Source organism: Canis lupus, chromosome 11 (genome assembly GCF_048164855.1).
Source record: "Canis lupus baileyi chromosome 11, mCanLup2.hap1, whole genome shotgun sequence".
Classification (NCBI taxonomy): domain Eukaryota; kingdom Metazoa; phylum Chordata; class Mammalia; order Carnivora; family Canidae; genus Canis; species Canis lupus.
The window spans coordinates 18,011,819-18,038,365 of NC_132848.1; the positions used below are offsets into that span (position 1 = coordinate 18,011,819).

At 38.0% G+C, this 26,547-nt stretch overlaps 2 protein-coding genes across 10 annotated transcripts in view; one reads left to right on the plus strand and one right to left on the minus strand.

Annotated features, from left to right (window-relative positions):
- The window catches only part of CAPS2 (calcyphosine 2), an 84,442-nt gene extending 74,033 nt beyond the window's left edge, over window positions 1–10,409 (minus strand). For 2 of the 9 annotated variants that reach the window (XM_072843295.1, XM_072843290.1), the window contains exons 1-2: window positions 9,971–10,161; window positions 9,626–9,696 (exon numbers count right to left, since the gene is read on the minus strand). The gene's annotated coding sequence lies outside the window, so the exon portion shown is untranslated. Of the gene's footprint in view, window positions 1–9,625; window positions 9,697–9,933; window positions 10,162–10,328; window positions 10,364–10,389 lie in introns of those variants that run through there. The other 7 variants (XM_072843302.1, XM_072843293.1, XM_072843301.1 and 4 more) reach the window with 5 other exon arrangements.
- GLIPR1L2 (GLIPR1 like 2) lies at window positions 10,339–25,999 on the plus strand. Its single transcript, XM_072843315.1, has 6 exons — window positions 10,339–10,758; window positions 12,010–12,255; window positions 14,311–14,414; window positions 22,826–22,911; window positions 24,785–24,811; window positions 24,896–25,999. The coding sequence occupies exons 1-6, from the start codon at window positions 10,447–10,449 to the stop codon at window positions 25,225–25,227; spliced, it is 1,107 nt and encodes a 368-aa protein (XP_072699416.1). The 5' UTR covers window positions 10,339–10,446; the 3' UTR covers window positions 25,228–25,999.
- Window positions 26,000–26,547: the final 548 nt, after the last annotated feature.

A 26,547-nucleotide genomic window follows, 5' to 3' on the forward strand; every position in this document is an offset into this window, starting at 1 on the left:
AAAATAGAGTCTCATTCTCTAATTTTCTAGATTGATATAAAGTAGACATAAAGAACATTTCAGATACTGGATATTTTCCTTATATGCCACAGGTTCCTTTATGGAAACCATCAACATTATTCAGAGGTAAAATGTTATTATTAAGGAAAGTTTCGGATATCGTGTAATGTCATGTCAACAGTTGAGGAAATGGATGGGAACAGATTAAACCAAAAGGGAAATCAATTAAATTTTAAACCTTTGAAAGGTAAATGTATGCTCTTTTAGGAGATTTTTTTTTCTTCTTTCCTTAAAGACCTCACTCATTTATTCATGAGAGAGAGAGAGAGAGAGAGAGAGAGAAGGAGGGAGAAACAGGCTCCATGCGGGGAGCCCAACGCGAAACTCTATCCCGGGTCTCCAGGATCACACCCTGGGCAGAGGCTAAACCACTGATCCACCAGGCGTCCCCTCTATTAGGAAATTTTATTTTAAAATGTGCTGTGTATAAAATAACAGGATACAGATGGTATGACTTTTAAAATCTATACAACTGTAGTATAGTCAACAACACCTCTACAAACCAGAGAGCCAGCCAATTCTGGCATTTCTTTCATCTGAAGACAAAAAACAAAAACAAAAACCCACATTATTCAATTCAGTTTTAACAATCAGCTATGTTGAATTGTTGACTTCCACGGGCTAAACTACGTAGATCTTTTGCTTCTCAACTAAAATAATCACCAACTTCCTCAACTATAAATATTAAAAACCATTTTAAAATATACTTTTTAAAGATTTTATTTATTTAGTCATGACAGCTACAGAGAGAGAGGTAGAGATGCAGGCAGAGAGAGAAGCAGGCTCCATGCAGGGAGCCTGACATGGGACTCGACCCTGGGTCTCCAGGATCGGGCCCTGGGCTGAAGGTGGCACTAAACCACTGAGCCACTCAGGCTGCCCTTAAAATGTATTTTTAAACAGAGTTTTTTTTATAAGAGAGAGAGCAAACAGGGGAGGGGCAGAGGGAGAGAATCTTAAGCAGGCTCCATGCTCAGCACAGGATCTGATGCAGGGCTTGATCTCATGACCCTGAGTAGGGACAAGAGTCAGACACTTAACTGATGGAACCCCCCAGGTGCCCCTAAATGTATTTTTTCATGAATAAGTGTTGTTTTGTTTATATTGCCAAATACCTAAGAATGTCCACAATAGCTGGATGATTGTTGCTATTCTTTAAAAAAGAAAAAAAAAAAAGCCAAGTGATTTTATATTTCAAATCTGTTTGTATCAGTCAGGATTCTCCAGAAAAGCACCAACAAAAAGAGAGACACAGACAGAGACAGAGAGAGAGGAGGTTTTAAGGAACTGGCTCACACAGTTGTAAGCTGGCAAGTCTGCATCTGGCAGGGTAGAGATTCAAGTAAGAATTGCTGTTGCAGCCTTGAGTTTGCAGTCTTGGAAATGAGGCGGCATTTCTATTTTGCAATCGGATTTCCTTCTTCAGGAAATGGCAGTCTTTGCTCCAAATGCCTTCAACTGATTAGATGCAGCCCACCCGCATTATGGAGGGCAATCTGCCTTGAAGTCAACTGATGGTAAATTTAACAATATCTAAACACCTTCACAGCAAAAGCTAGATTAGTGTTTCATCAAACACTTGCCACCATAGTCTAGCTACAGTGACGCATAAAATTAACCATCACACTATGTGCCGTCATGTATGTGGAACTGTTATATTTTTAGTAAACTATTGCTATTTAACTATTGCACTGTAAAAATTCAAATCCAGGGATCCCTGGGTGGCGCAGCAGTTTAGCGCCTGCCTGTGGCCCAGGGCACAATCCTGGAGACCAGGGATCGAATCCCACGTCGGGCTCCCTGCATGGAGCCTGCTTCTCCCTCTGCCTATGTCTCTGCCTCTCTCTCTCTCTCTATCATGAATAAATAAATATTTTTTAAAAATTCAAATCCATAATTCATTACTCCTTAGCTTGCAGTTTGAAACAGGCTAAAGGTAAACTGACACATATACATACACTTTGTATTTTTTACTACTGTGTTGTCTTCACAAGATTTTTTTAAATCACACTTTTTCATGAATAATTAAAATATCCTGATTTTTAATATAATCACCTCCTTATCTTCTTCAGACACCTTATTCATCCAAAAGCATGTTTCCTTAAATCAGATTAACTTAAATTCTACAGAACACATAAAAAATGAATTTTTATAGGATTCTATCCTCTGATTTTGAAGAAATATTTCTCAGCATTTTAAATCGGCACTACTGTGGGAACTCGCACGTAGTTGTAGTTCTCAGAAAAGGGGGTCTCTATTTGCAGAGTTCTCTCTGCTGAAGTTGTGAACGGAGGCTAGGTGGGTGAAGTGCCTACCTCGGCCTTATTTTGTAGGGTCCCCTCATTGGCAAGAAGAAAAACTTCTGGGTCAAGGGGTTGTCTTTTCTATTCCTATGATCATAAATAACAGACTCTTCCTAGGGCATGTTGGGAGGCCTGACATCACTAGCAATTCTTTTATTCTGAGAAGATCTTGTAAGAACAATAGAGGTCTTAAGTAACCCTCCTATTTCATTCAGTTTGCAATTCCGACACAAACTGCTCTGGGTTTGGCCTTTTCAAATCACTAAGGGCAGTTAACTCAGTATTTAAACAGTGAATTGTTTTGCGGGGGATCCTCTCGTCTTACTAGGCTATGTTTGAAATTTCCACAAATTTGGTTAATCACTTGGAGGTAAAGTAATCAGATATCTGGGCCAGGTTTATCTCATTCTTACCCCCTGGGAAGGATCATGAACAGATGGTTTAAACAGTAGTCTCTATAGTTTTTTGATTATGCATCCCGAACATAAAAAAATATATATATTGTAGGGTGGTCAACAGTCCTGGTTTGCCTGGGACTGAGGAGTTTTCCAGGACATAGAAAAGCACACTAAACACAATAACAGGGCATTCCCCCTGGTGGCGCAGCGGTTTAGCGCCGCCTGCAGCCCAGGGAGTGATCCTGGAGACCCGGGATCGAGTCCCATGTCAGGCTCTCTGTGTGGTGCCTGCTTCTCCCTCTGCCTGTGTCTCTGCCTCACTCTCTCTCTCTCTGTCTCTATGAATAAATAAAGTAAAATCTTTAAAAAAAAAAAAATAACAGGGCATTCCCTAACAAATCCAGAAGCTGGTGACCCTATACGTGAATCAAAAGTATACATGTGTCATTTAATTACATGTATTATGTGTACTTTTCATAGAGCAATATATATTTTAAATACACAAAAATTGAACCTGAAAGCGGTGACATAATAATAAATAAATAATATATAAAAATAATAAATAATAAAAATAAGTGCTAAAGAGAGGTTTATTTCAGGAAGATGGTATGAATCAACTGCTGCTGTTTGTACTTGTGTCTTTACAACTATAATTAATCTGCAATTTCCTGTCAGCAAGACATATGATCATTTTGTAATGGTTGCCTTAGTCAAAACCAGGTAATATATTCTGGAATTAAATCTATGCAGGTTCATACACGGCAGCAAAAGAAAAAAACAAATCCCATAATAATCACTCCCTGTACAATTCCCATTTTTCCTCAGGAAAGCCAAATACCATTTGCCAATGCTCTGTCAAAAAATGCTAAGAACTCATCTGCACACGTTGGATTTGCTCCTTATCAAAATAATTAAATATGTATTAAAAATGCATAATGTGTCTGACACCATGCTAAGGGTTAAAGATTTTAGTCCTTGTGACTATAAGTAAAAATATAAGTAAAAATGAGATAGCAGTTATTAATAGCATTAATTTAATAATAGTAATACCTCAGCAAGGTTTACAATGTGCCAAGTACTAAGTGCTTCACATATAATAATTATATAATCCTCTTAATAATCCTGTGAGGTAGATGCTATTAAAATTTTCATTTCTTGAACTACTAGAAAGTTTAGACATATTTTTATAAATTGCATTCAGATTTACAAATATAATTTTGAGAGTTATTAAGCTAGTGTGAGAGAATGCTGTCCTTCGGATAAGGATTCCTAGGAGTTATTGCATAAATATGACCACTCTAAATAAATACTGACCTCAAGATACAGAACTAATGTAAATTTAAGATTCAAAATTTCATATAAATATTACTAGATTTATATTCAGTTTTATGGCTTTGACTTTTAGAGAGAAGCCAATTATATTTTAGTTTCTGAGGCCCAAACTCATCCTGGAAGCTGGTTATATACAGTACATCATATCTATATGTGAAAATAATTTATGCAGCATGAAATTTCCAGTACAGTTCCTGGCTTTTCTTTTCTTTTCTTTTGTCAATTGCCTGCTTATCTCCTTCATTTATTTTTCTAATGGTCCTATTCATTTTCTTAAGAATTTTAAATGATTTCTAAATGTGCCTTAATGGCACACTGGTGATTTTAATCCTTTGACATTTATTTATCAAATACCTTTCTCAGTTGTCCTCTCTTTACATTTTAATGAACTAAAGTCTATCTTTCCACTTTCAAATGGTGCCTTTTATATGTACCACCATTTTGGTCTTTTCTTATAACATTTCTCATGCACCATTATCATAATTTGAATTTTTGAATTACAGAAAAGATCAATCAAGTGAAGACTGATAAAAAAGTGAAAGAGTAAGAGTAAAGTAAAAAACATTATGGGGATCCCTGGGTGGCGCAGCGGTTTGGCGCCTGCCTTTGGCCCAGGGCGCGATCCTGGAGACCCGGGATCGAATCCCATGTCGGGCTACCGGTGCATGGAGCCTGCTTCTCCCTCTGCCTATGTCTCTGCCTCTCTCTCTCTCTCTGTGACTATCATAAATAAAAAAAATTAAAAAAAAAAAAAACATTATGTCTCCCCCAATAACAACTCTATGGACAACAAAATAATACATATCAGTATCTTTAGCCTTTTTTGCATGATCATTCTCACGTGCACATTAAAAAGGTTTTTTTAAAACTTGCTAGTTTTCATCAATATCAGAGTGTAGAATTAGAGTACTGTTTCCCTAAATTTTTTTTTTTTTGCGTTTTCCAAAATTACACATTTTTGTATAATTTCTTATTGGAGTTCAATTTGCCAAAATATAGCATAACACCCAGTGCTCATCCCCTCAAGTGCCCCCTCAGTGCCCATCACCCAGTCACCCCAAACCCCCGCCCTCCTCCCCTTCCTCACCACCCCTTGTTCCTTTCCCAGAGTTAGGAGTCTCTCATGTTCTGTCTCCCTCCCTGATATTTCCCACTCATTTCTCTCCTTTCCCTTTTAATCCCTTTCACTATTTTTTATATTCCCCGTATGAATAAAACCATATAATTGTTGTCCTTCTCTGATTGACTTACTTCACTCAGCATAATACCCTCCAGTTCCATCCACGTCAAAGCAAATGGTGGGTATTTGTCGTTTCTAATGGCTGAAGAATATTCCATTGTACACATAGACCACATCTTCTTTATTCATCTGTTGATGGACACCGAGGCTCCTTCCCCAGGAGCTACTGTGGACATTGCTGCTAGAAACATGGGGGTGCAGGTGTCCCGGCGTTTCCCTGCATCTGTATCTTTGGGGTAAATCCCCAGCAGTGCAATTGCTGGGTTGTAGGGCAGATCTATTTTTAACTCTTTGAGGAACCTCCACAGTTTTCCAGAGCGGCTGCACCAGTTCACATTCCCACCATCAGTGTAAGAGGGTTCCCTTTCTCCACATCCTCTCCAACATTTGTTGATTCCCGTCTTGTTAATTTTCCCCATTCTCACTGGTGTGAGGTGGTATCTCATGGTGGTTTGGATTTGTATTTCCCTGATGGCCGGTGATGCGGAGCGTTTTCTCATGTGCTTGTTGGCCACGTCTAGGTCTTCCTCTGTGAGATCTCTGTTCATGGCTCTTGCCCATTTCATGATTGGATTGTTTGTTTCTTTGCCGTTAAGTTTGATAAGTTCTTTTATAGATCTTGGAAACTAGCCCTTTATCTGATATGTCATTTGCAAATACCTTCTCCCATTCTGTAGGTTGTCTTTTAGTTTTGTTGACTGTTTCTTTAGCTGTGCAGAAGCTTTTTATCTTGATGAAGTCCCAATAGTTCATTTTTGCTTTTGTTTCCCTTGCCTTCCTGGATGTATCTTGCAGGAAGTTGCTGTGGCCAAGTTCAAACAGGGTGTTGCCTGTGGTCTCCTCTAGGATTTTGATGGATTCTTGTCTCATATTTTGACTTTCTCCCATTTTGACTTTATCTTTGTTTTTTGTTTTTTTAAGATTTATTTATTTATGATAGACACAGAGAGAGAGAAAGAGAGAGGCAGAGAGACACAGGCAGAGGGAGAAGCAGGCTCCATGCCGGGAGCCCGATGTGGGACTCGATCCCGGGTCTCCAGGATTGTGCCCTGGGCCAAAGGCAGGCGCTAAGCCACTGAGCCACCTGGGGATCCCCCTTGACTTTATCTTTGTATATGGTGTAAGAAAATGGTCCAGCTTCATTCTTCTGCACGTGGCTGCCCAATTTTCCAAGCACCATTTATTGAAGAAATTGTTTTTTTCCCCACTGGATAGTCTTTCAAGAGGAGACAAACTTAATTTTTCATGTATGGGGAATCTAAACAGATATGGAAATTCCAAAGACAGTCAAGCAAAATGAGGTATATATGAAGTCATTCCGAACTAAGCTGAAGGAGACAGAAATCTGGGATCTCAAAGAGAAGGAATGCAATTCGCAGGACAATGAAAAAGAGTAAATGTTTGATAAATGTTTGCTGGCCCTTTCAGGAACAATGGGACATAGAAGACTCTGACCAAGGAGACCTTGCTACGTCCCTCCCTCTCCATCAAAACTAGTTCGTAGTATAATGTGCTAATCTTACTCATCTATAGCAGTAATTCTCTTCCTGGAGCAGTCTTCTGTCTACACTATTTTTAGATACCTCCTAGTTGTGGGGAGGTAAAGAGTTTTTCCTGAATCTGCTGGGTTTTGATTGCTTTTTAACTCAAAATAGTCTTCATGCCAAAGTGGCACATCTTGAGGCAGCCTGCTCTTGGGCCCTACAGTACTGACATAGAATCTATGATTTTTAATACATAAAAAGTTAAACAATGATTAAATAATCCTCAAATATTACATGCTTCTTTAAAAAAAATTTTTTTAATATATTTTACGAGGGCAGCCCGGGTGGTTCAGCAGTTTAGCGCCGCCTTCAGCCCAGGGCCTGATCCTGGAGACCCGGGATCGAGTCCCACGTCAGGCTCCCTGCATGGAGCCTGCTTCTCCCTCTGCCCGTGTTTCTGCTTCTCTCTCTCTGTGTCTCTCATGAATAAATAAATAAAATCTTTTAAAAATAAATAAATAAATATATTTTACAAAGTAATGCATTTTAAATGTTTCTTTATGAAGTACATGATGTGGACCAATTCAGTGACATATCACAAGAACTGAATATTTGCAGAACCTTTTCAGCAAATCCAACCTCTTCCTACACAAACCAAACCAGATGCCTTCACATGCTCTTTCTCTGTACTTCCATTTTAGTCACTTGGGTTCAAAAACTAGCTCTACCTCATACAAGCTGGTGACTTTAGACAAATTATGTGACTTTTTCTGAGTTTTGCACCTGTAAAACAGAGATAATCATAGTGTCTGTTTCTTAAGGTGTTTATGATTTAAATGAGTTAATATTTTCCAAGCATTTACAATGGTGTCACTTATGCAAACAGTCGTGACAATTCTACAATACTGTGAATGCAACTGCCACTGAATTTTACACTAAAAATGGTTAAAATGGTAAATTTCATGTTAATGTGTATTTTACTGCAGTAAAAAAAATCAAAAATAAAATAAGTAGTGCCTGACACATAAGAATTTTTAACATAAACTAGAAATAGGGCATCGAAGGCATCGACGCACTGGGGCATCAAGGTGGCTTAGTAGGTTTAGCATCTGACTTCAGCTGGGGTCATGATCTTAGGGTCCTGAGATCTAGCCAGTGTCCGGCTCCACACTCAGTATGGAGCCCATTTTTCCTTCTCCCTCTCTTTCTGCCCCTCCCCCTGCTCATGCTCGCTTTCTCTTTCTCAAAATAAATAAACAAATAAACTCTTTTTAAAAATAGCATGTGCTACTCTGCATTATTTGATGACTTGTCTATGTCACCTTTAACTAAAAGCTTTATGTAGATAGACTAACACCTGTCATGGACTGAGACACATGGGAGGTCCTAAAGAAATACTTATGACTAAGTGTGGTGTCCAGCAATGGAATGCATTGCCTAAGAGACAGTGACTTCCTTCTGAGTGTAATTATTTAAGGAGAGGTTTAATGATCATCTATTAGTGATGTGTCAGACAACATGTCCAATACACGGAACTAGTAAAAGTGTCTAAAATTTCTTCCTAATCTAAGATTGCATTATACTATTTACCTTGTACTTTGATACAGCAATTTTCAGAATCTAACAGTACAAACATAATAAAGGAATTCCATCTTATACCACTTGCCACCATCATCCCTATAATATGCTCTGCTGGTGCTAAAACACCTTTAACCTTTTCAGATCTCCTGGCATATTTACATCCTTTTTTCTTTTTTGTTTAGAGTCTGCTCTGTCACCTGTACGCTTCACTTTCTTGAGGTCACATTCTCTAGAAAGGCTTCCATGGTCCTTAAAAGGGGTGTTCACTGTCCCATACATGCTCAATAGCATTTTGGTTGTTTTTATCACATGGTATAAGAGTTAGCAGTTTGCTAGTTCTCTAAACTACAGGCTATTTGGAAGCAGAGTGTAGGTCTCTCTCAACTATCTAACACATTGCCTGGTAATAAGTATTTATTAAAAGTCTAATGCCATTAATTTAAATTAAATTATCTTGTGAGCTCTACTTTCAATTGTGTACATCATAATTTTTTTTGAAGATTTATTGATTTATTTGAGAGAGAAAGGGTGGGAGCACAAGCTAGGAGGGGGAGATGGAGAGGGAGAGGAAGAGAATCTCAAGCAGACTCCCCACTGAGTAGGGAGCTCCAGGTGAGGCTAGATCTCACCACCTGAGATCATGACCTGAGCAAAAACCAAGACTCAGAGGCTTAACCCACTGAGCCACCCAAGTGCCTCTATCCTCATAATATTTTAAAAAATATTTCATTTGAAAGAGTGGGAGAGGGAGGTGGGGGAGACAGAGGGAGACGCAGACTGCCCTGCAGCAGGGAGCCCCCACTCCAGGCTCTATCCCAGGATCCTTGAGCTCACGACCTGAGCCCAAGGCAGGTGAACTGACTGAGCCACCCAGGCGCCCCATGATTTTTTCAAGCACTTTTAAAAAAAAATATTTTAACCAACCAGTTGCAATGCTTTCTTTGTAGCAAAATTCTATCCCAGTGTCAGTGATTTCAAATACCCCTTTAATGCTAATAAGCACAATGTTATATGTGAACATGTACCCCAAAACGACCATGTGCTTTTACTTTGTGCATTTCTTGATGGTAATGCATTTGATGGACTTGCATTTCTGATGGTAAGTTTTCTTTAGCAAAATGTTTGAAGGTAAAAAGACCAAACCAAAATCCACTAAGACATTAGCCACTTTGCCTGACAGAAATTAAAAAAACAAAAAAACAAAAGACCCAAAAACCTAATTCTTACCTAGATGAGACCGTGAATAAGACAAGTCGTCGGGGATGATGTATTCTGCTATCCAAGCTATCTATACAGTTCTGATGAGATGAAAAAGAACTACTTTAATCTTACCAGAATTTGATGATTCTAAAAGCTGAGCCTCCCACTCTTCCATTTATTCTATGGTTCCTCACAAAAGATTATTAAAACACTGAGAGAAAATCTCAGGGAGGAAGCCCAAATTAAAGGGGAAATAGTTTTGTTCATGAGGATAATAAAGGATACGTCCTAAATTTTCAACTCAAGAGGGAATAAAAAAATAAGATCAACTGAACTTTTATCCATATCACAGAGGAATGACGCTCCGCTCACCCCCTGCGGGATTCACAGGTTCCTCAGGCACGTTCCTTACGCAGAAGTTGGCATCCAGGGTACCAGTGGCTCATCGACAAATGATGACACGTCATGTGGCGCCAGAAGTCAACTCGGGATAATAGTTACCTACATGAGTGAAAGGCCTGCAGTCCCTTACCTCTCTCGTAGGCCTGCACACCCGGCCTCCCCGCCCCCTCCCGCAGCTCTGCACACCCGGCCTCCCCGCCCCCTCCCGCAGCTCTGCACACCCGGCCTCCCCGCCTCCCTCCCGCAGCTCTGCACACCCGGCCTCCCCGCCCCCTCCCGCAGCTCTGCACACCCGGCCTCCCCGCCTCCCTCCCGCAGCTCTGCACACCCGGCCTCCCCGCCCCCTCCCAGAGCTCTGCAGACACAGCGCTGCACACCCGGTCACCGACCCCGTGACTTCCGTTTCCGCCGCTCCCTCGGCTCCTCTAACAGAACCCGGCGAGCGCATGCGTCATGGGGCCCGTGGGCCGGCGCAAGCGCAGAGGCGGCCCGGGGGCATGCGCAGTGGCCTGCTCGCCCGGCGGACCATGGAGGCCCCGAGGCCCCCGCCGTGGGGGTGGCGTGGCCGGTGGCTGCTGCCGAGGCGAGGGGGCCTCCTGGCCGTGTGGCTCTGGGCGCTGGGGCTGCTGCTGCTGCCTTACCGTCTGGACGCGAAGCTGCCTCACGAAGAGGACGTACACTTTATCAATGAGTACGTGAACCTGCACAATGAGCTCCGGGGCAACGTCCTCCCCCGAGGCTCTAACTTGCGCTTCATGGTGAGGCTCTAACTTAGTGCTTCGTGGTGAGGCTCTAACCTGGGCCCCGGGGCGAGGCTCTAAGGCCGAACCACGTCCAGCTTGCGCCCCCCCACCCCCGCGGCCCCACGACCCCACGACCCCGACCCCGGGGCTGCTTCCCTGAGGCTGATGGATCGCGGCGACCGCGCTTTCTGCGTGGGTCTAAATCCACGTAAAGGTCGTTGAGGCTGGGCTGGGACGTTTACTAAGCGCTGCCCCTGAATGCTGCTGTTGACCTTGTGAAGTCTGGGCCGAATGGACAGTCTCCAGGGGAAAACTGCCAAGTGGAGGCCACTACCTCGTGTGTGGTCTGATTGCAGGGCTGCAAAGACTGAATCATGCAATCCCGACCTAAAACATGCCCATTTAGGTCTTGTTTGTATGTGTATAGAGAAAGGCATGTATACAAAAGTGATTTTTTTAACGATTAGTATTCTAAAGGGATATTTATTTTCCAATATTCTATAATTGTGTGTAATCTATGAAATTGAGAAAATGCCAAGAAAATCTTAGTATTGGTTTTCAGATACACTGTAACATGTACAAAGTATGTTGATTTTACAACTATTTTGCTGACTTATCTATGTGTATTTTTGTTCTTGTCCTTAAGTAAAATTAAGTAGAACTTAATGAGTCTAAATAATGATAAAATTACACTTTTCTGGATATTTCCAGATAGCTGGCCAGGGAACAGTATCTTGTGATTTTTTTTTTTTTTAACATTTCTGAGACTATCCATAGAACTTTACATGTGCCTCTTTTATAGTATTTACCAAGTATCACTATGTATTAAAATTTTATATTTATAAACTATAGAAGACAAAATTTATTCATGACTTTGCATTTTATTCCCCACATTACGGTAGTTTATACTTAGTATTCAGTAAACGGTTTTAGATGAATATTTTAAATTATTGTATTACTCTGTATAAAAGGAATAAGATTAAAAGTGTATATTCTGAAGACTACATGTAAGAGTATTATAACCATTTGCATCATCTAGCAATCTGATTTTTAAATTACAATTATATAGATAGTCCTTTGCCTCAGGAAATAGTTACTTCATTTATGATTAATCAAAAACATTTTCTCCCATGGAAATTCCACAAACAAGACCCATAAGCACAAAGTTAGAATTGTTTTCCTTAAATAAGAACTCAAGGAAAATAGTTCAGAAAAAAAAACTTATTATTAATTTGTTTTCTTTGCTTTTTGCATTCTTTTTTTCAGACTTGGGATGTAGCTTTGTCACGGACTGCTAGAGCATGGGGGAAAAAATGTGTGGCTGAACATAATACTCACTTAGATGAACTAAATATGGCCCATCCTAAATTTAATGGTATTGGTGAAAACATATGGATTGGACCTGAAAATGAATTCACTGCAAGTATTGCTATCAGAAGTTGGTATGAAGAGAGAAAAAAGTACCATTTTGAAAATGACAGTTGCTCTAGTGACTGTTCTCATTATAAACAGGTATCTAATATTTATATTAATTCAATAGACTCCTTAATTACTTTACTATCAAGCTTTTTATTATGTTTCAATATTATAAATAAACTTAAATGGCAAAGTTATTACCTCTAATGGAATCAAAATTCTAATCAGTCCTAGATCTTCAAAATGTCTATGATTCCATGTATTACATGAGGCATACAGTTAAAACATTCCTTTAAATGTAATAAATCTCAGGGCCCCTGGCTGGCTCAGGAGTAGAGCATCTGCTTTCGGCTCAGGTCGTGATCCTGGGGTCCTGGGATCGAGTCCGCATCGGGCTCCCCGCAGGGAGCCTGCTTCTCCCTCTGCCTGTGTCTCTGCCTCTCTCTGTGTCTCTCATGAATAAATAAATAAAATCTTTAAAGTAAATAAATGTAATAAATTTCATCTCTATACCCAGAAATGATAGGTGCTATTCTAAAAGTAACACATTCTGGAAAAGGAAGAAACCAGAAAATAAAAATTATTTTTAAATTATAAACATAAGTAAAAGATTTGATATTTTTTGCACAGATTAGTACACATACTATGATATAACTGATTAAAACATTTTAAGTGAAAATTAATAGCATTGTTTTCCTGTCTCCTAACAATCCACCTTTACACTTTATACTTCAACAATACTGAGCCACTTGTTATCTCCTCTACATACACTTATTATTTCACATATTATTTATAATCATCTATTTATATATGATACTCCACTGGTACAGAGAGCTTGTCTTATTAACGGCAAGAACAAAGCATTTTGGTCTTCTATAAATACTTGTTATCAAGAAACAAGAAATTATTGGATGAACTTCCAAGCTGATTTAAGAGATGATTATTTTTCAATCAATATACTATGATGTCATATTTTATGCAGAAATTAAAATCTTTTTTTTTTTTTTTTTAGAACTTAAAATCTTGTGATCTTTTTCATACTGAAATCTTGTGTTCAAATTCCATTGAATGAGTTGTGTTTCAAGACATTTGATTAATTCTTCTAGAAAGATATAGTGGCTCTCCATTGTTTTACTCATATCAAAGCCAGATTCCTTAATATGATTTTAATAATCCCAGTAAATTAACCAAGTCTACTGAATATGATTTTAATAATCCCAGTACATTAACCAAGTCTACTTCATGATCAATTCCTCTGGTAATTTTTACTCTTTAATTTTGGTATCCTAGACCTTTTTGTTTTCCCGTATTTGACCTGCTTAACTCCATTTCAACTATTGCAGACATTCTATTATCTATTCTTTTACTGTATCATTCTATTTCTTTAAGAATCACTCTTTTAAAACTACTGAAGGTTGGGATAAAGAGAAAAGGAAACCAGAAACTGTTTTTCTCTTCCACAGATGTCAACAAGACAATACAAGTACTGTTTTATGTGGAAGTATTAGAAATACTAAAGCCATACAGAGAATTTTCTGGAATATCTTTAATGATTATTATATTGCCACTCCAATTCAAGACCTGTTTTTCTTTTTATAGAAACCAGCTTTTTTATTCATTTTTTTTAAATTGCAGGTCCAGACTCTTATTTTATTTTATAATGGAATTTCCTCAACAAAAAAGAAAAATGCTAATTGCATTCAACTACCTTTATTTTTGTATTGCTTATCCTTCTCTTTTATAATCTTGATGTCATTTTTCTCCTTTCTACTTACAACTTCCAGGCTTCCAAAACATTTTCTCCTTTCTTTTCCCTCTTCCTCTCTGCCAATAACTTAGAGCTCTCAGCTTCAACAGGAGTTTGGAAACTGATTCAGCAAGTGTGCCTCCCTTTGGCTCCAAAATTCTTTGGATCAGTGTTTCTCAAACTCTTTATCCTAAGGCAGAACCTGCCAAATATTTCTCTAAATACAATTTGGGAAATGCTTCCTGAAATCTGTGACAATTCTCTACTTGCATCCAAATAAAGAATACTTCATATTCCTTAAATTGTTTGGTTAAAGATTGTGAATTGAATATATTATAGTTTATAGTATGACTGAGTAAATGTTTAGAATCAAATTTGGGGTTTTTTGGAAAATTGTATTTTAGGTTGTTTGGGACACATCTTACAAAATTGGTTGTGCCGTAACTCCATGTACAAAGATTGGACATATTAGATATGCAGTAATTTTCATATGCAACTATGCACCAGGGTAAGTTACCTTAAATTTTAAAAAGAATGTAAAAATAAATTGGGAATTTTTCAAGATTAACTTTTCCTAACTTTCAATATAATCTTTTATATAGTTTTTCAATGTAGCCTTTGTGAACTGTAAAAGAATTAAATATAAGATATTAAGGATTTTAAATTGAAATATTTTCAGTTCTATTGGGTATATTGATTTAACATACAAACTAGCCAAGTATTACTTCCTAAAAGAATTTTAACTTTAGTGTCATTTCACAATATCTAGCCTAAGTAGCATAGAATTTAAATTATTTTCCAAAATAGTTTATTTCCATATTTATAATAAAAGTCAAAGAAAAATAAGGTTAGATGTGTTGAAATGTATGTTGTGAGAGTTGTTTCAGGAGTGCATCAGCTTTGTAACTGAAAGACACTTAATTGACCATCCTTTGCAAGTTGTGTTACTATTTGAGGCTAGTCTCATATAAAAAATCCAAATATCTCAAATTGGCAAGAGTACTTCAGGAGTCTTCTTTTGAAGAAGCTTGAATTCTTTCCACTTACTTACCATGTGATTATTTACCTTACACCTGAATACCTTCCTATGACAGGAAATAACTACCTTCCAAAATAGCCTCCATCTCTGAAGAGTTTTGTTGGAAAGTTTGAAGTTTTCTTACAGGTCAAGATGATACTGTCAGTAATATTATTAAAATATCCAACCAGGGACACCTGGGTGGCTCAGCGATTGAGCATCTGCCTTTGGCCCAGGGTGTGATCTTGGAGTCCTGGGATCGAGTCCCGCGTTGGGCTCCCGACATGGAGCCTGCTTCTCCCTCTGGTGTGTCTCTGTCTCTCTCTCTCTCTCTGTCTCTCATGAATAAATAAATAAAATATTTTTTTTTAAATGTCCAACCAAATGAGAAAATATCCTAATCACCATGTCAGGAAAACAGTAAAAAATTGACTACACACTAGGATTAAGAATTTCTGCCAAATAAAATGCTCTGGGACTAAACCACAAAGAAAAAACAAATCCCATCGATTACTGATTACTGATTGTATTCCTCTGGATAGGGAAAATAAGAGAACTATGATGTCAATCAAATTAGCCTCAGAAATCCTTTCCGTGATAGAAGTTTTGTGACCTTGAACATAGTCATGCAAAACAAGTTCAGGATGTAGACATAAAACTTTTTAACTTTTTAGGCCTCCTTTCATTCCTAAAAACTGAAAGCATTGGAACAATACCTTTGTATTGAAACTTTTCGAAGTTAACTGTTGACTGGTATTGAAAATTCAGAGAACCTGGTACTGATGTAAGAGAGGAAGGAGGTTCCTCTGGGGCACTATCTTCATTTATGCACTCAGCAACTCTGTACAAGGCATTGATCTATGTCTACCAACAAGACCAAAAATGGGTGACCCTATTTAGTTTGTAGTCTTGGAAGGGAGACAAACAATAAATAAATAAACAAATAAATAATATTCAAGTAGGTAACAAAATATGCTATAATACTTAAAGCAAGATAGACATATTGGGAATAACAAGTATGGGATAGAGATAGGGTAGTTGTAAGAGAAAGTGGCATTTGGTGTGATAATGACTAAATATTTCAGATAGAAGAGCATGTATAAAACCTTTGAGCTTAGAATGCGTCAAGCATGTTTAAGAAATGAATAACTGGTTAGAGGTAGGAGCTGAGGTAGAAAATTAGGCGACAGCCTCACCAAACAACATACCATAGGCCGTGTTAAGACTTTGGAATTTATTTCAAGTAGTGGCCAAGCCAATGGAAAGTTCTAAAGCAAGTGAGTGACATAATCTTATCTCTGTTTTGAAAAGAACACTTTTAAGGGGATCCCCGGGTGGTTCAGCGGTTTCTTCTTCTCTTTCTGCCCCTCTCCCCCATGCTCTCTTTCTTTCTCTATAAAATAAAATAAATCTTTAAAAAATTTTAAAAATAAAATAATAAACAGTGCTCTCCTTTTCATGTACATTTAGAATATTTTATTAGCTTTATCAAGTAATAATTATCCAGGTAGACCTGTGGTTCTCACATGAGTTAGTATCATACTAACATGATCTTATAGTCATGGAATTACTAGGTTAAAGAGGATATATACTTTTAATTTGGATAGCTAGTACTATCTATTCATCTTAGTCATACTGTTTTTTTTATTTTTTATTTTTAATTTTTTAATTTTTTTTTTAATTTATTGATGATAGTCACAGAGAGAGAGAGAGAGAGGCAGAGACACAGGCAGAGAGAGAAGCAGGCTCCATGCACCGGGAGCCCCATGTGGGATTCGATCCTGGGTCTCCAGGATCGCGCCCTGGGCCAAAGGCAGGCGCTAAACCGCTGCGCCACCCAGGGATCCCCATACTGGTTTTTTTTAAACATTTATTTATTTTTATACTCTATTTTTTATAGAGTGTGTTGTGGGGAGGTGAGGGCAGAGGGAGAGGGAGAGAGAAACTCTTGCAGACTTGGTACTGAGCGCAGAGCCTGATGGAGGGCTCCATCCCACCATCCTGAGATCATGACCTGAGCTGAAACCAAGAGTTGGAGGCTTAATCAACTGCACCACCCGGGTGCCCCTTAGTTATACTACTTTTCTAATAACAATTCTTTACATTAACATATGACCTCTCATATGATTGCTTTTCAGTTCTCTTGCTAACATAATATATTTTCAAACATTCTGCTATGAGTTCAGTATATTTTTAATTTTCATCTCCTATTTTACATGAGTTTATTTTTTTTTTACATGAGTTTAGATATCGTTTTGTAAGTTTCAAAAAAAAATTGGATTTCATTTTCTGGGACCTGTTTCTATACATTCACGATTTTTCTCTTAAGTTGTTGGATTTTTTTTTTTTTTTTTGTAATTGTAAGAGTGTTCAGGTAGCAAGAAAATTAATTCTTTCATGCAATGTCATTTATAAATATTTTCCCAGTTTGATGTTTAACTTTGACTTTATTTATGATATAATTTTGCAAAAAGAATTATTTTGTTATTAGAAAAAGTACCAGTATTTTTTTCCATAGGTTTTGAAGTGTGTGTCATCCTCAAGCAAGCCTTCTCAAAGTATTATTATTCAACATTTTTTTCCAGTAATTCTTTGTGTTTTTAACTTTTAAATATTTGATCCACTTTGCTTTTGGATATTATGTAATCTAGTATAAGAATTAGTCTCCTGATGAAAATGACTATAAAGACCAGGCAAAACATATAAGAATATTGCTTTTAGTCATTACAAAATAACCAATGCAGAGCTATGATCTTTGCAAATAGAAAAGGACTTACTGAGAACCCTATATTTACTTTGGTTTTCTCTCTGAGGGAATTCTTGAAACAATAGCCAGAGAAGCAGAATCTAAGCAAAGACCATGTTATTTTCTGAGCAAAGGAAATACCAGTGTTTGTTGATGTTAAGTTGCTTCACCAAGCAGAACATAAAAATCAAGAAGTATATATTCACTTGATTATATAAAAATTTAAAATGAATTTGTGGCTAAATAAATACCATAGATATAGCCAAAGAAAAAATAATATACTGGAAAATATATTTGTGGAATATATGACAGAGTTCATCTCCTTAATTTACAAAGAATTCATACAAATAATAAAGAAAAAGAGAAACAACCCAAAAGAATAATTTGCAAAAGATATGAAGACGTCATTTACTGAAGAGAAAAAAGTCATTAATCCTATGAAGAGATATTCAATCTCATAATTGAAGTAATTCAAGTAAAAACAAAAATAAGTTACTACTTTTCACTCATCCATCTGAGACAAGCATAGAAAAGCATAACTGATACTCTGCACGTGCGATGGGGCAATAAATTGTTACAATTTTCCAAAATAGGACAGAATAACAAAATTTAAACTATACTTACCTTTTGATCTTGTAATCTCCTTATCAGAATTATATCTTATTAATATCTTCATGAAAACTGGCCAAGATATATATACGAGAATACCCATCTTAACATGTTTTAATAGCATGAAACAAATTAAAAAAAAAAAAAACTAATGAGGGATCCCTGGGTTGTGCAGCGGTTTGGCGCCTGCCTTTGGCCCAGGGTGCGGTCCTGGAGACCCGGGATTGAATCCCATGTCGGGCTCCCAGTGCATGGAGCCTGCTTCTCCCTCTGCCTATGTCTCTGCCTCTCTCTCTCTCTCTCTGTGACTATCATAAAAAAAATAAATAAATAAATAAATAAATAAATAAATAAATAAATAAATAAATAAATAAATAAAATAAAAAAATAAAAAAAAACTAATGAATCCAGTAATAGCAGACTGAGCAATCAATTTACAATGCATTATTGTGTAACCATGAAAAATACTGGTCTTTATGTACCAGTCTCACTTGTTAAGATGAAAAAGTAAGATGCAGAACAATAATAAGCAAGATTGGGTCTTTTTGTTATAGCAGCTAGTGTTACCAGAAAATCAAGTGATTCAGTAAGAGAGAAGTGGAGTCAGTAAGAATCCAGTGAGGTGGGTAGCTCTGCGCTACTGTTCATTCAGGGACCCTTCTCACTGCCTCCCCACTCCTGGGAGGCAGGATCTTTGTCTGCAGATCAAGTCCAAGTGGCAGGTAAGGGCTAGCTTAGGCTCACAGTCAGGGAAGAGAAACGTGTGGGCGCATGGCCATCTCTTAAAGTGGGAAGTGATGTGCATAAACTGCTGTTTCCGATGGAAAACGGATCACATGGCCACATGGAAGTTGCAAGGGAAGTTGGGAAACGCAGCAAGGCTAGCCATCAATGTACCAAGCTAAAATACTGTTATTCCTGTATTTTTAGAGATATTTAGCTTGACAGCTAGGAGTCTATCATATAGAGAAGTACTGAGAAACTTTTATTAAAAAAAAAAAAAAACTTGCTTCTGGTAGAAATCATGAACTGTTAAACAGAAGCTATCTTTGGGGAGACAGAGGGAAAGTGGAGGATGGAGACATTTTTTCCCCTTTAAGGTTGCCCCTTTCTTCTTCCTCCTTTCCACCATCTCCTTAAAGTATTGTACATGCACTGCTTTTACTTAACATCAACAAAGGATATCTGGATTGAGATCAGAAAAATATATAAGACATTTTCAGAAGGCAATGAATAACAGGATTTGCAGGTCATTTATTAAGTAATGGGAGAGAGGAGGGACAGCTGGGTGGTTCAGTCCTTAAGGGTCAGGATCTTGATTTCAACTGGGATCATGACCTCCGTGTCATGGGCTCCAGCCTCACATTGGGGTCCATGCTCAGCGAGGGATCTGCTTGAAGATTCCCTCCCTCTGCCTCTCCCATCACCTGCACACATGCTCTCTCACTCTCTAAAATTAATAAATATTTTGGGCAGCCCAGGTGGCTCAGCGGTTTAGTGCCGCCTTCAGCCCAGGGTCTGATCCTGGAGACCCGGGATCAAGTCCCACGTCGGGCCCCCTGCATGGAGCCTGCTTCTCCCTCTGCCTGTGTCTCTGCTGGTCTCTCTCTCTGTGTCTCTCATGAATAAATAAATAAAATCTTTATTTAAAAAAAAAAGGAAAAAAATGAAGGAAGATGGTATCTTGGGGAGAATTAGAAGATGGTGCAGCTAAATAATATCCATCTCAAAGGAGCTTTACTGGTGTTTAACTGTGGTCCCTAGACCTACAGGTGCAAAATGTGAAAGTGAAGGAAGGAGATGTGACTGAGTTTTACCAAAAGCAATATAAAATAAGGTAGCTTTGGGGCACCTCAGTGTCTTAGTCTGTTAAGTATCCAACTCTTGGTTTCCACTCAGGTCACGATCTCTGGGTCATGGGCGCTGTGTCGGTTGCTGTGCTCAGTGGGGAGTCTGTTGGAGATTCTCTCCCTTTCCCTCTCCCCTCCCCCAGCTTGTCTTCTCTCTCTAAAATAAAGACATCAATCTTTAAAAAAAATTTTTTTAATGTAAGGTGCTTTGCACATACAAGGATAATTTGGGAAAAAAAAAAAACGGATTCATGCTTTCCTTGACATTATATAAGTCCAGGAAGTAGTCATGGGGTTTTAGCAAAGACAGATACAGGAGCTGTATCAGACGGGGAGCCAGGTAGAACTGTTAAAAGATAATCTTCCTTGATGCTCACCACATTGTATTTTTCTCCAGCCCTCTGGGATAGATCTTTAAGTCTTCTTGGGAAACCTACAGATGTTCGGACATGAGCCAGAAGCCAGTGCTGTGGTTTTCCTCAATGGTATATGGAAGTAGTGACAGTGCAGGGAGCTGCTTCAAGTGCTCTGGATATTCTGGGTGTGTGACATGGAGCCCTACCCTTCCTGAATGGTCTGTCATTGTCTGCCTTTAAAATCCTTCCTCTTCCTCTCTTTAAATAATGATGGGGCTAAGTTATTCCCAAAACTTACCCTACAGACTGTTTCCTCAGTACCTTGCAGAAAACACCAAACAAAAATACCATTTTAAAAGAGATGTAATTTATTTTCTTTTAGAGTGTAAGCTCCTCAAGAGCAGGGACAATGTTTTCTGTATGTTCTATTGTGCTAGTACACTGTAAATGCTCAATAAATATTGATGATGGGAAAGAAAATCTATCAGAGCATCTATCTGATGTGCTCTGCCCTTGTTCTTTGGACAATGTTTAGACGAGATGGGTTTGCACAGGGAAAACTTTGAAGAGAAGAATTTGCCTACAGATTGTCAATCCATGGAGCTGGATTACCTCCTTCACGAGCAAGCTGGTGGCAGGTATGAGTCTAGCGTAGGCAGAGATAGTTTCGGTCACCACCGGGATTGTGTTCTGTCTGAAACAGTATAGCTCTATTGTAAAATGTGAATAATGGTCTTCTAATGGACTTGGGTTTGGACATGGGTATAGTTGCCCACAAGGCCTACCAGGTAACACATCCTTATCCAGGACCTGGACACACGTCCTCCAGGTGGTAATACACTGAAGGTATGGACAGAGATGAGTCTAGAGAATGTTCTAGAGGACTGTTCACTCTTGACTTGGTCTCAGAAAACCACTGGGCTGCTTCTTGGAAAAAGCAAATGCCTAAAATGCCTATTTCTCTAAAAATAGAGAAATTTGTCTGTGTCTTCAGGTACTGCCAGGGCGGCTGTGAAATGTCAATGGACGTTGCTGGTTATAGGTGCTTAACTGTTGTTTTCTCCTCATCCAGACCAATAATTCCAATTACAGGTGTGGAATTGTACTGTAGATTCAGAGTTAACTTGATTTAGGTTAAACTTTTTTTTTTAAAAGATGTTATTTATTCATGAGAGATACAGAGAGAGGCAGAGACACAGGCAGAGGGAGAAGCAGGCTCCCTGCAGGGAGCCCGGCAGGGGACTCGATGCCCCAGGACCCAGGGTTACGCCCTGAGCAGAAGGCAGGTGCTCAGCCACTGAGCCCCCCAGGGGTCCCATTTAGGTTAAACTTCTTACAGACTCAGAACAAGAGGAATATCCGTGTGCATGAGAGTATTAGTCTGGCATTTCTGACTATATGATATAAATAGTGATATGAAATTCAAATCTTTGGAAAAGAGGACCCATTGTATTCCGCGTGATGTGTATTTATTTATTTTGATATAGATATATAGATATTTTTTTGCCTTTCCAAAGTCAATCTAGATACAATGTGACTCAGAAATTTGATATGCAAGTTTGTGAATATTTATTTCTTAGTGTTCACCCTTCTTCCAAATGGCCCAGAGTGACCTAACCAGGGGTTTATGTACCTAACATTAGTTTTTAGAGTTTCCAACTACACACTGAGCAAATAAGCATTCCTATTTAAATGACCAGGATTAATGACCCTTTTTTCACTCAAAATTATAATTTCCCTGTTTGTTTTCCTTCTTCCTTAACCTAAATCCTTCATATAAGCTTCCCAATTTGTATCTACTTTGGCCTTTTTTTCTTACGTAGCTCTGGGCAATTGATGTAATAATTTCTCACTTCTTTCTTCTGTTTTGTACAACAGATTAAACGAAATTTGTAAAATCCCATTTAAATTTATTTGCTTGTTTTTCTATTTACATATTTTTAGGGCAGACCTCTAGTAAGTCATGCAGCTGGGTCTTTGGGACAATAGGCATTTCAGGATTTTGCATAGTCTTCAGAAAATTAATATATCATTTCTCTAGAACTTTTAATACATTTGTACCAAGGAGAAAGCAATTAATTATAAAACATTCTGTAACATCATTGTGGAAGGAAAATTTTGCTACAAACTAAAATGAAAGTAGCTTTAAAACTCACTCATTTAAATTAGAGTACTTTGTTTCAAGGACATGGCAATTCATTTCAGAAGAGACTATTTTCTTTGGGGATAAAAGGAGAAGATTATATCTCTAATATCAGTACTTCCTAGAGTCCATTTTCTTAGTTAAATCACCTTTATAACCTAACTAAAAATTTCTAACTGTTTTTTGCTTTTTTATAGAGGATCTCTGTCAAGAAGGCCTTATAAACAAGGAGTAATTTGTACTCAATGTAGCAGATTTGACAAATGCACAGATCTTCTATGCAGTAAGATAAAGAAAATAAACATAAAAACATCCATAACAGGGACTCCTGGGGGGCTCGGTGGTTGAGCGTCTGCTTTTGGCTCAGGTTGTGACCCTGGGGTCCCGGGGATCATCCCACATGGGGCGGGGGGGGGGGGGGGGGGGGGGGGCGGGGGGGGGTGTCCCTGCAGGGAGCCTGCTTCTCCCTCTTCCTGTGTCTCTGCCCCTCTGTGTCTGGCGACCACTCACCCCTGAAGAATAATGGTTTCCACTTCTCTTAAATCTCCCAAATTTCACTTGCATTCCTGTTTTTGGCAAACTCTAACTTGAAGCTATTCAGAGGAAGGGATTCACAGAAAGGGAGTTCGCTCCAGCTTCAGGTCTGCAACGCAGAATCAACGTGACACCAGTGGGGTAGAGTGCTGCGTGGGCAGTTGGCAGTCCTGCACACTTTGGCTGGTGTCAGACTTTTCCACAATAACAGTCAGTGTCAAGAGATAATGGAGTAATTCCCATACTGTCCTTAATGCTTATGTAAATTCAGCCAAACTTATTATTCAAGTACAAGCAGATAGGCGAATATTGTGGAAACACAAATTTGTGGCACATAATTCTCACAAAGCCAGAGGTTGGCTTTCACCAAAAAGAAGAGATGAATGGAAAATGAAAAACTGCTCTGAAAAAAACTATCCATAAGCATTGAGACTTAATAGACAAAGACTAACTTCTGAAGGCTACAATTACAAAACAAAATGTAAATATAATAAATTTTAGCAATATGTAAATGATATAATTAATAAAATTGGGGAAAAGAAGAGAGAGAGAGAGAAATGTGCTTAATTTCCATAGCCAGGGGCCAAAAAATATTGAAAGCTGATAAATCAAACAGTAGAGATGTAAGTATATTTAAATGTACTTAAAAAAAATGTACTTAAATATCCAATCAAGTGCAAAAGTAAAAGAAGAGTGTAATCAGTGAAGAATAGTGATGACAAACGAAGGAAAACACAAAGAAGAAACTTGCTATTTACATCATTGCTCAACTAAGTTGATACACATACATGGAATGAAGTAGAGAAAATGCAGACTATGAGGTAAAAGATTTTTTTTAAGAAGGGCTAAAGTAGAAATCATTGCATAAAATATGAAGTAAAATAAGACCAGGCACAAAAGGCTCAAATATCCTCAAAGATCCAACAGGTCAGTTCACCTCTAGCATGGTCTGAAGAGTGACTTCTGAATTTTCTCGCGAGACAAAGCCTCTGGTTGCTGTGGAGTTCCCTGTGGGTAAGGACGCATTTGTCCTCTGGCCTCCCTCCTGACCGCACCGGGGAGGATGGTCTGATCTTACCCACCCAGCACGTGGAGGAAAGGAAATGTATTTCCTGGCAGGTATTACGATAGCATTGGGCTGGAGAGCAGGAACAGGACCAGGCTCCAGACTTAGCTTTGCCCTCTAGGAAGTGAAGGGCAAGTAAAAGCTCCTGAAAATAAGAATTAAAGAGTAAAGTGAGGTAAATCAGAATATTAATTTGGAGTTATCTGGTAGGAAGAGAGATGTAAGTAAGAGATGCTATAAGACCCTAGGATATTGAAGCTGGAAAGAATCTTTAATGGACAGAAGTGAAGTGCATCCTACAAGGTGACTTAGTAATGGGATCAACACGTCCTCGTTCCTATATTTCTGTGTTCTCTATCAGACGAGGCTGACTTTTACTGAAAGGGAATATACTGTATTTTATGATGGGCTACTGGTTGCAAGGGGCCCATCAAAGATGGCAGCAGGATACCTGAGGACTGGGAGAATGCTGTCATTATTTTTAGAAAAATAATCTTATCTCTAGGGAAAGAAGGAATTTCACGTAATTCCTTATGGACTTTCTTTTTCTTTTTAGGTAACGCAGATCGTGACCAATCCGTATGTATGTATTGCTGTCCTTTATTTCTTGGACAACTTAACTACTTTATGTGAAATCCAGCTTTCAGTCCTGCTTCTTTATTTACAGATTATCGATTTTGGTACCCCAGATGGGAAGTTCCCCGGCCAATTGTGTGTGATCCACTGTGCTTATTTATTTTCTTTCTGAGAATGCTGTGTTTTACAATATGTATCACAGTTGTTTTAATAATACAGTCTCGGTTTCCAAATATATTGTTGGAAGAAGAGATAATGTTTGCCTCTGAAGTAGTTGAGGTACAGCCAGAAAAGTTACAGGAGGTGAAGGAAGAAGACAAGGAAAAGAAGAAAGAGGAAGTGAAGGAAGAGGAAGGAGATAAAGAAGAGGAAGAGGAGGACGAGGAGGAGGGGGATGAGGAGGGCAAGGTGGAGGAGCAGTAAGATTTACCACCGTCATAGGCCAAAAGCATAATACAAAAAACAATATAAGCAAAAAATAAAATACTGAGCTTTAACAAAAAAGAATATATATAAACCGCTACTGGAATACCTTTTATTCTCTTTCTTCTTCAACAAATTTAAATTTGAAAAACATAGAAACAAACAAAAAACTTGTATTTTATAGTAATTAGTATAAGGCAAGCTCTTAGACACTAAGAATAGGTAAAGACGTGATGATAGAAATACTACAAAAGATTTGACCAGTCTAATGAGTCTTAAGATTTAACTGTGTTATCCTTATAAAGGAAGGAATTCCCATTGTGTAAATGTTTCTATCTCTATGTTTTAAATATTTCTTAAGAGGGTTAATAAGTTTCTTAAGTATTAAGATTATACATGTAAGTGCATAGAACCATTCCAACTTAAGATAACCATTTAATAACCTTTGGCTTTCTTGTTTTTGTCATCACTATTATGATTGTTATTTTTTTTCTATCTAAAATCAATTAATTACTATTTATAGTTACTGATAGTGGTGATGATGGTGGTGATGATACTGACCATGTGGTATCAAGGCATTGAATATCATTATGTGTATTTGTATTGTGTGTGTTTGAAATAGTTTCACTGGTACTGGCACTGTTAGGAGACAAATTCTTATTTCTACTTCATGTTTAATATTTTATTAAAGACTTGTTCTAATTCTTTACTAGGCTGTAATTTGTTAATTTGTTGCCACCAAGGACAAATAAATGTCAAAAGTTTAATTATTTATTATTGAGCAATTTGGCTGCTTCCAAATTTATGTGCTAAAATAAAATAAAAATTTAAAGAAGTTATTTACTTGAGGTTATTTAATATGATAGCAAAAGTTCATAAATTAACAACATAAACTACTTTCCATTTGTAGTACTAATAAATGACCTGAATAAAGATACCTAACATAGCATACAACAAATGGTATAAACTCCATGTTTGCTAACTTTATTACATTAAAAGCATCTTCTTAAAAGGGGCAAGATGAGAATTATACAAAAAAGCCCTACATATATATAATTTCTGTGTCAACTTCTTTTCTGAGAAAAAGCCTTAGGTAGAGGAAAGGGTTGGTTCTCTACAGTGCTTTTATTTAGTAGTATTTTCTGATATTTATATACTACTAAATAGCATCCAATGTGCTTTCACATCATTATGTAATGATGTGCCCCAAAGCCACTCTGCAGAGTTGGTATTGCTTCCCTTTTTATTTTTATTTTTTTTAAAGATTTTATTTATTTATTCATGAGAATACACAGAGAGGAGAGAGAAGCAGAGACACAG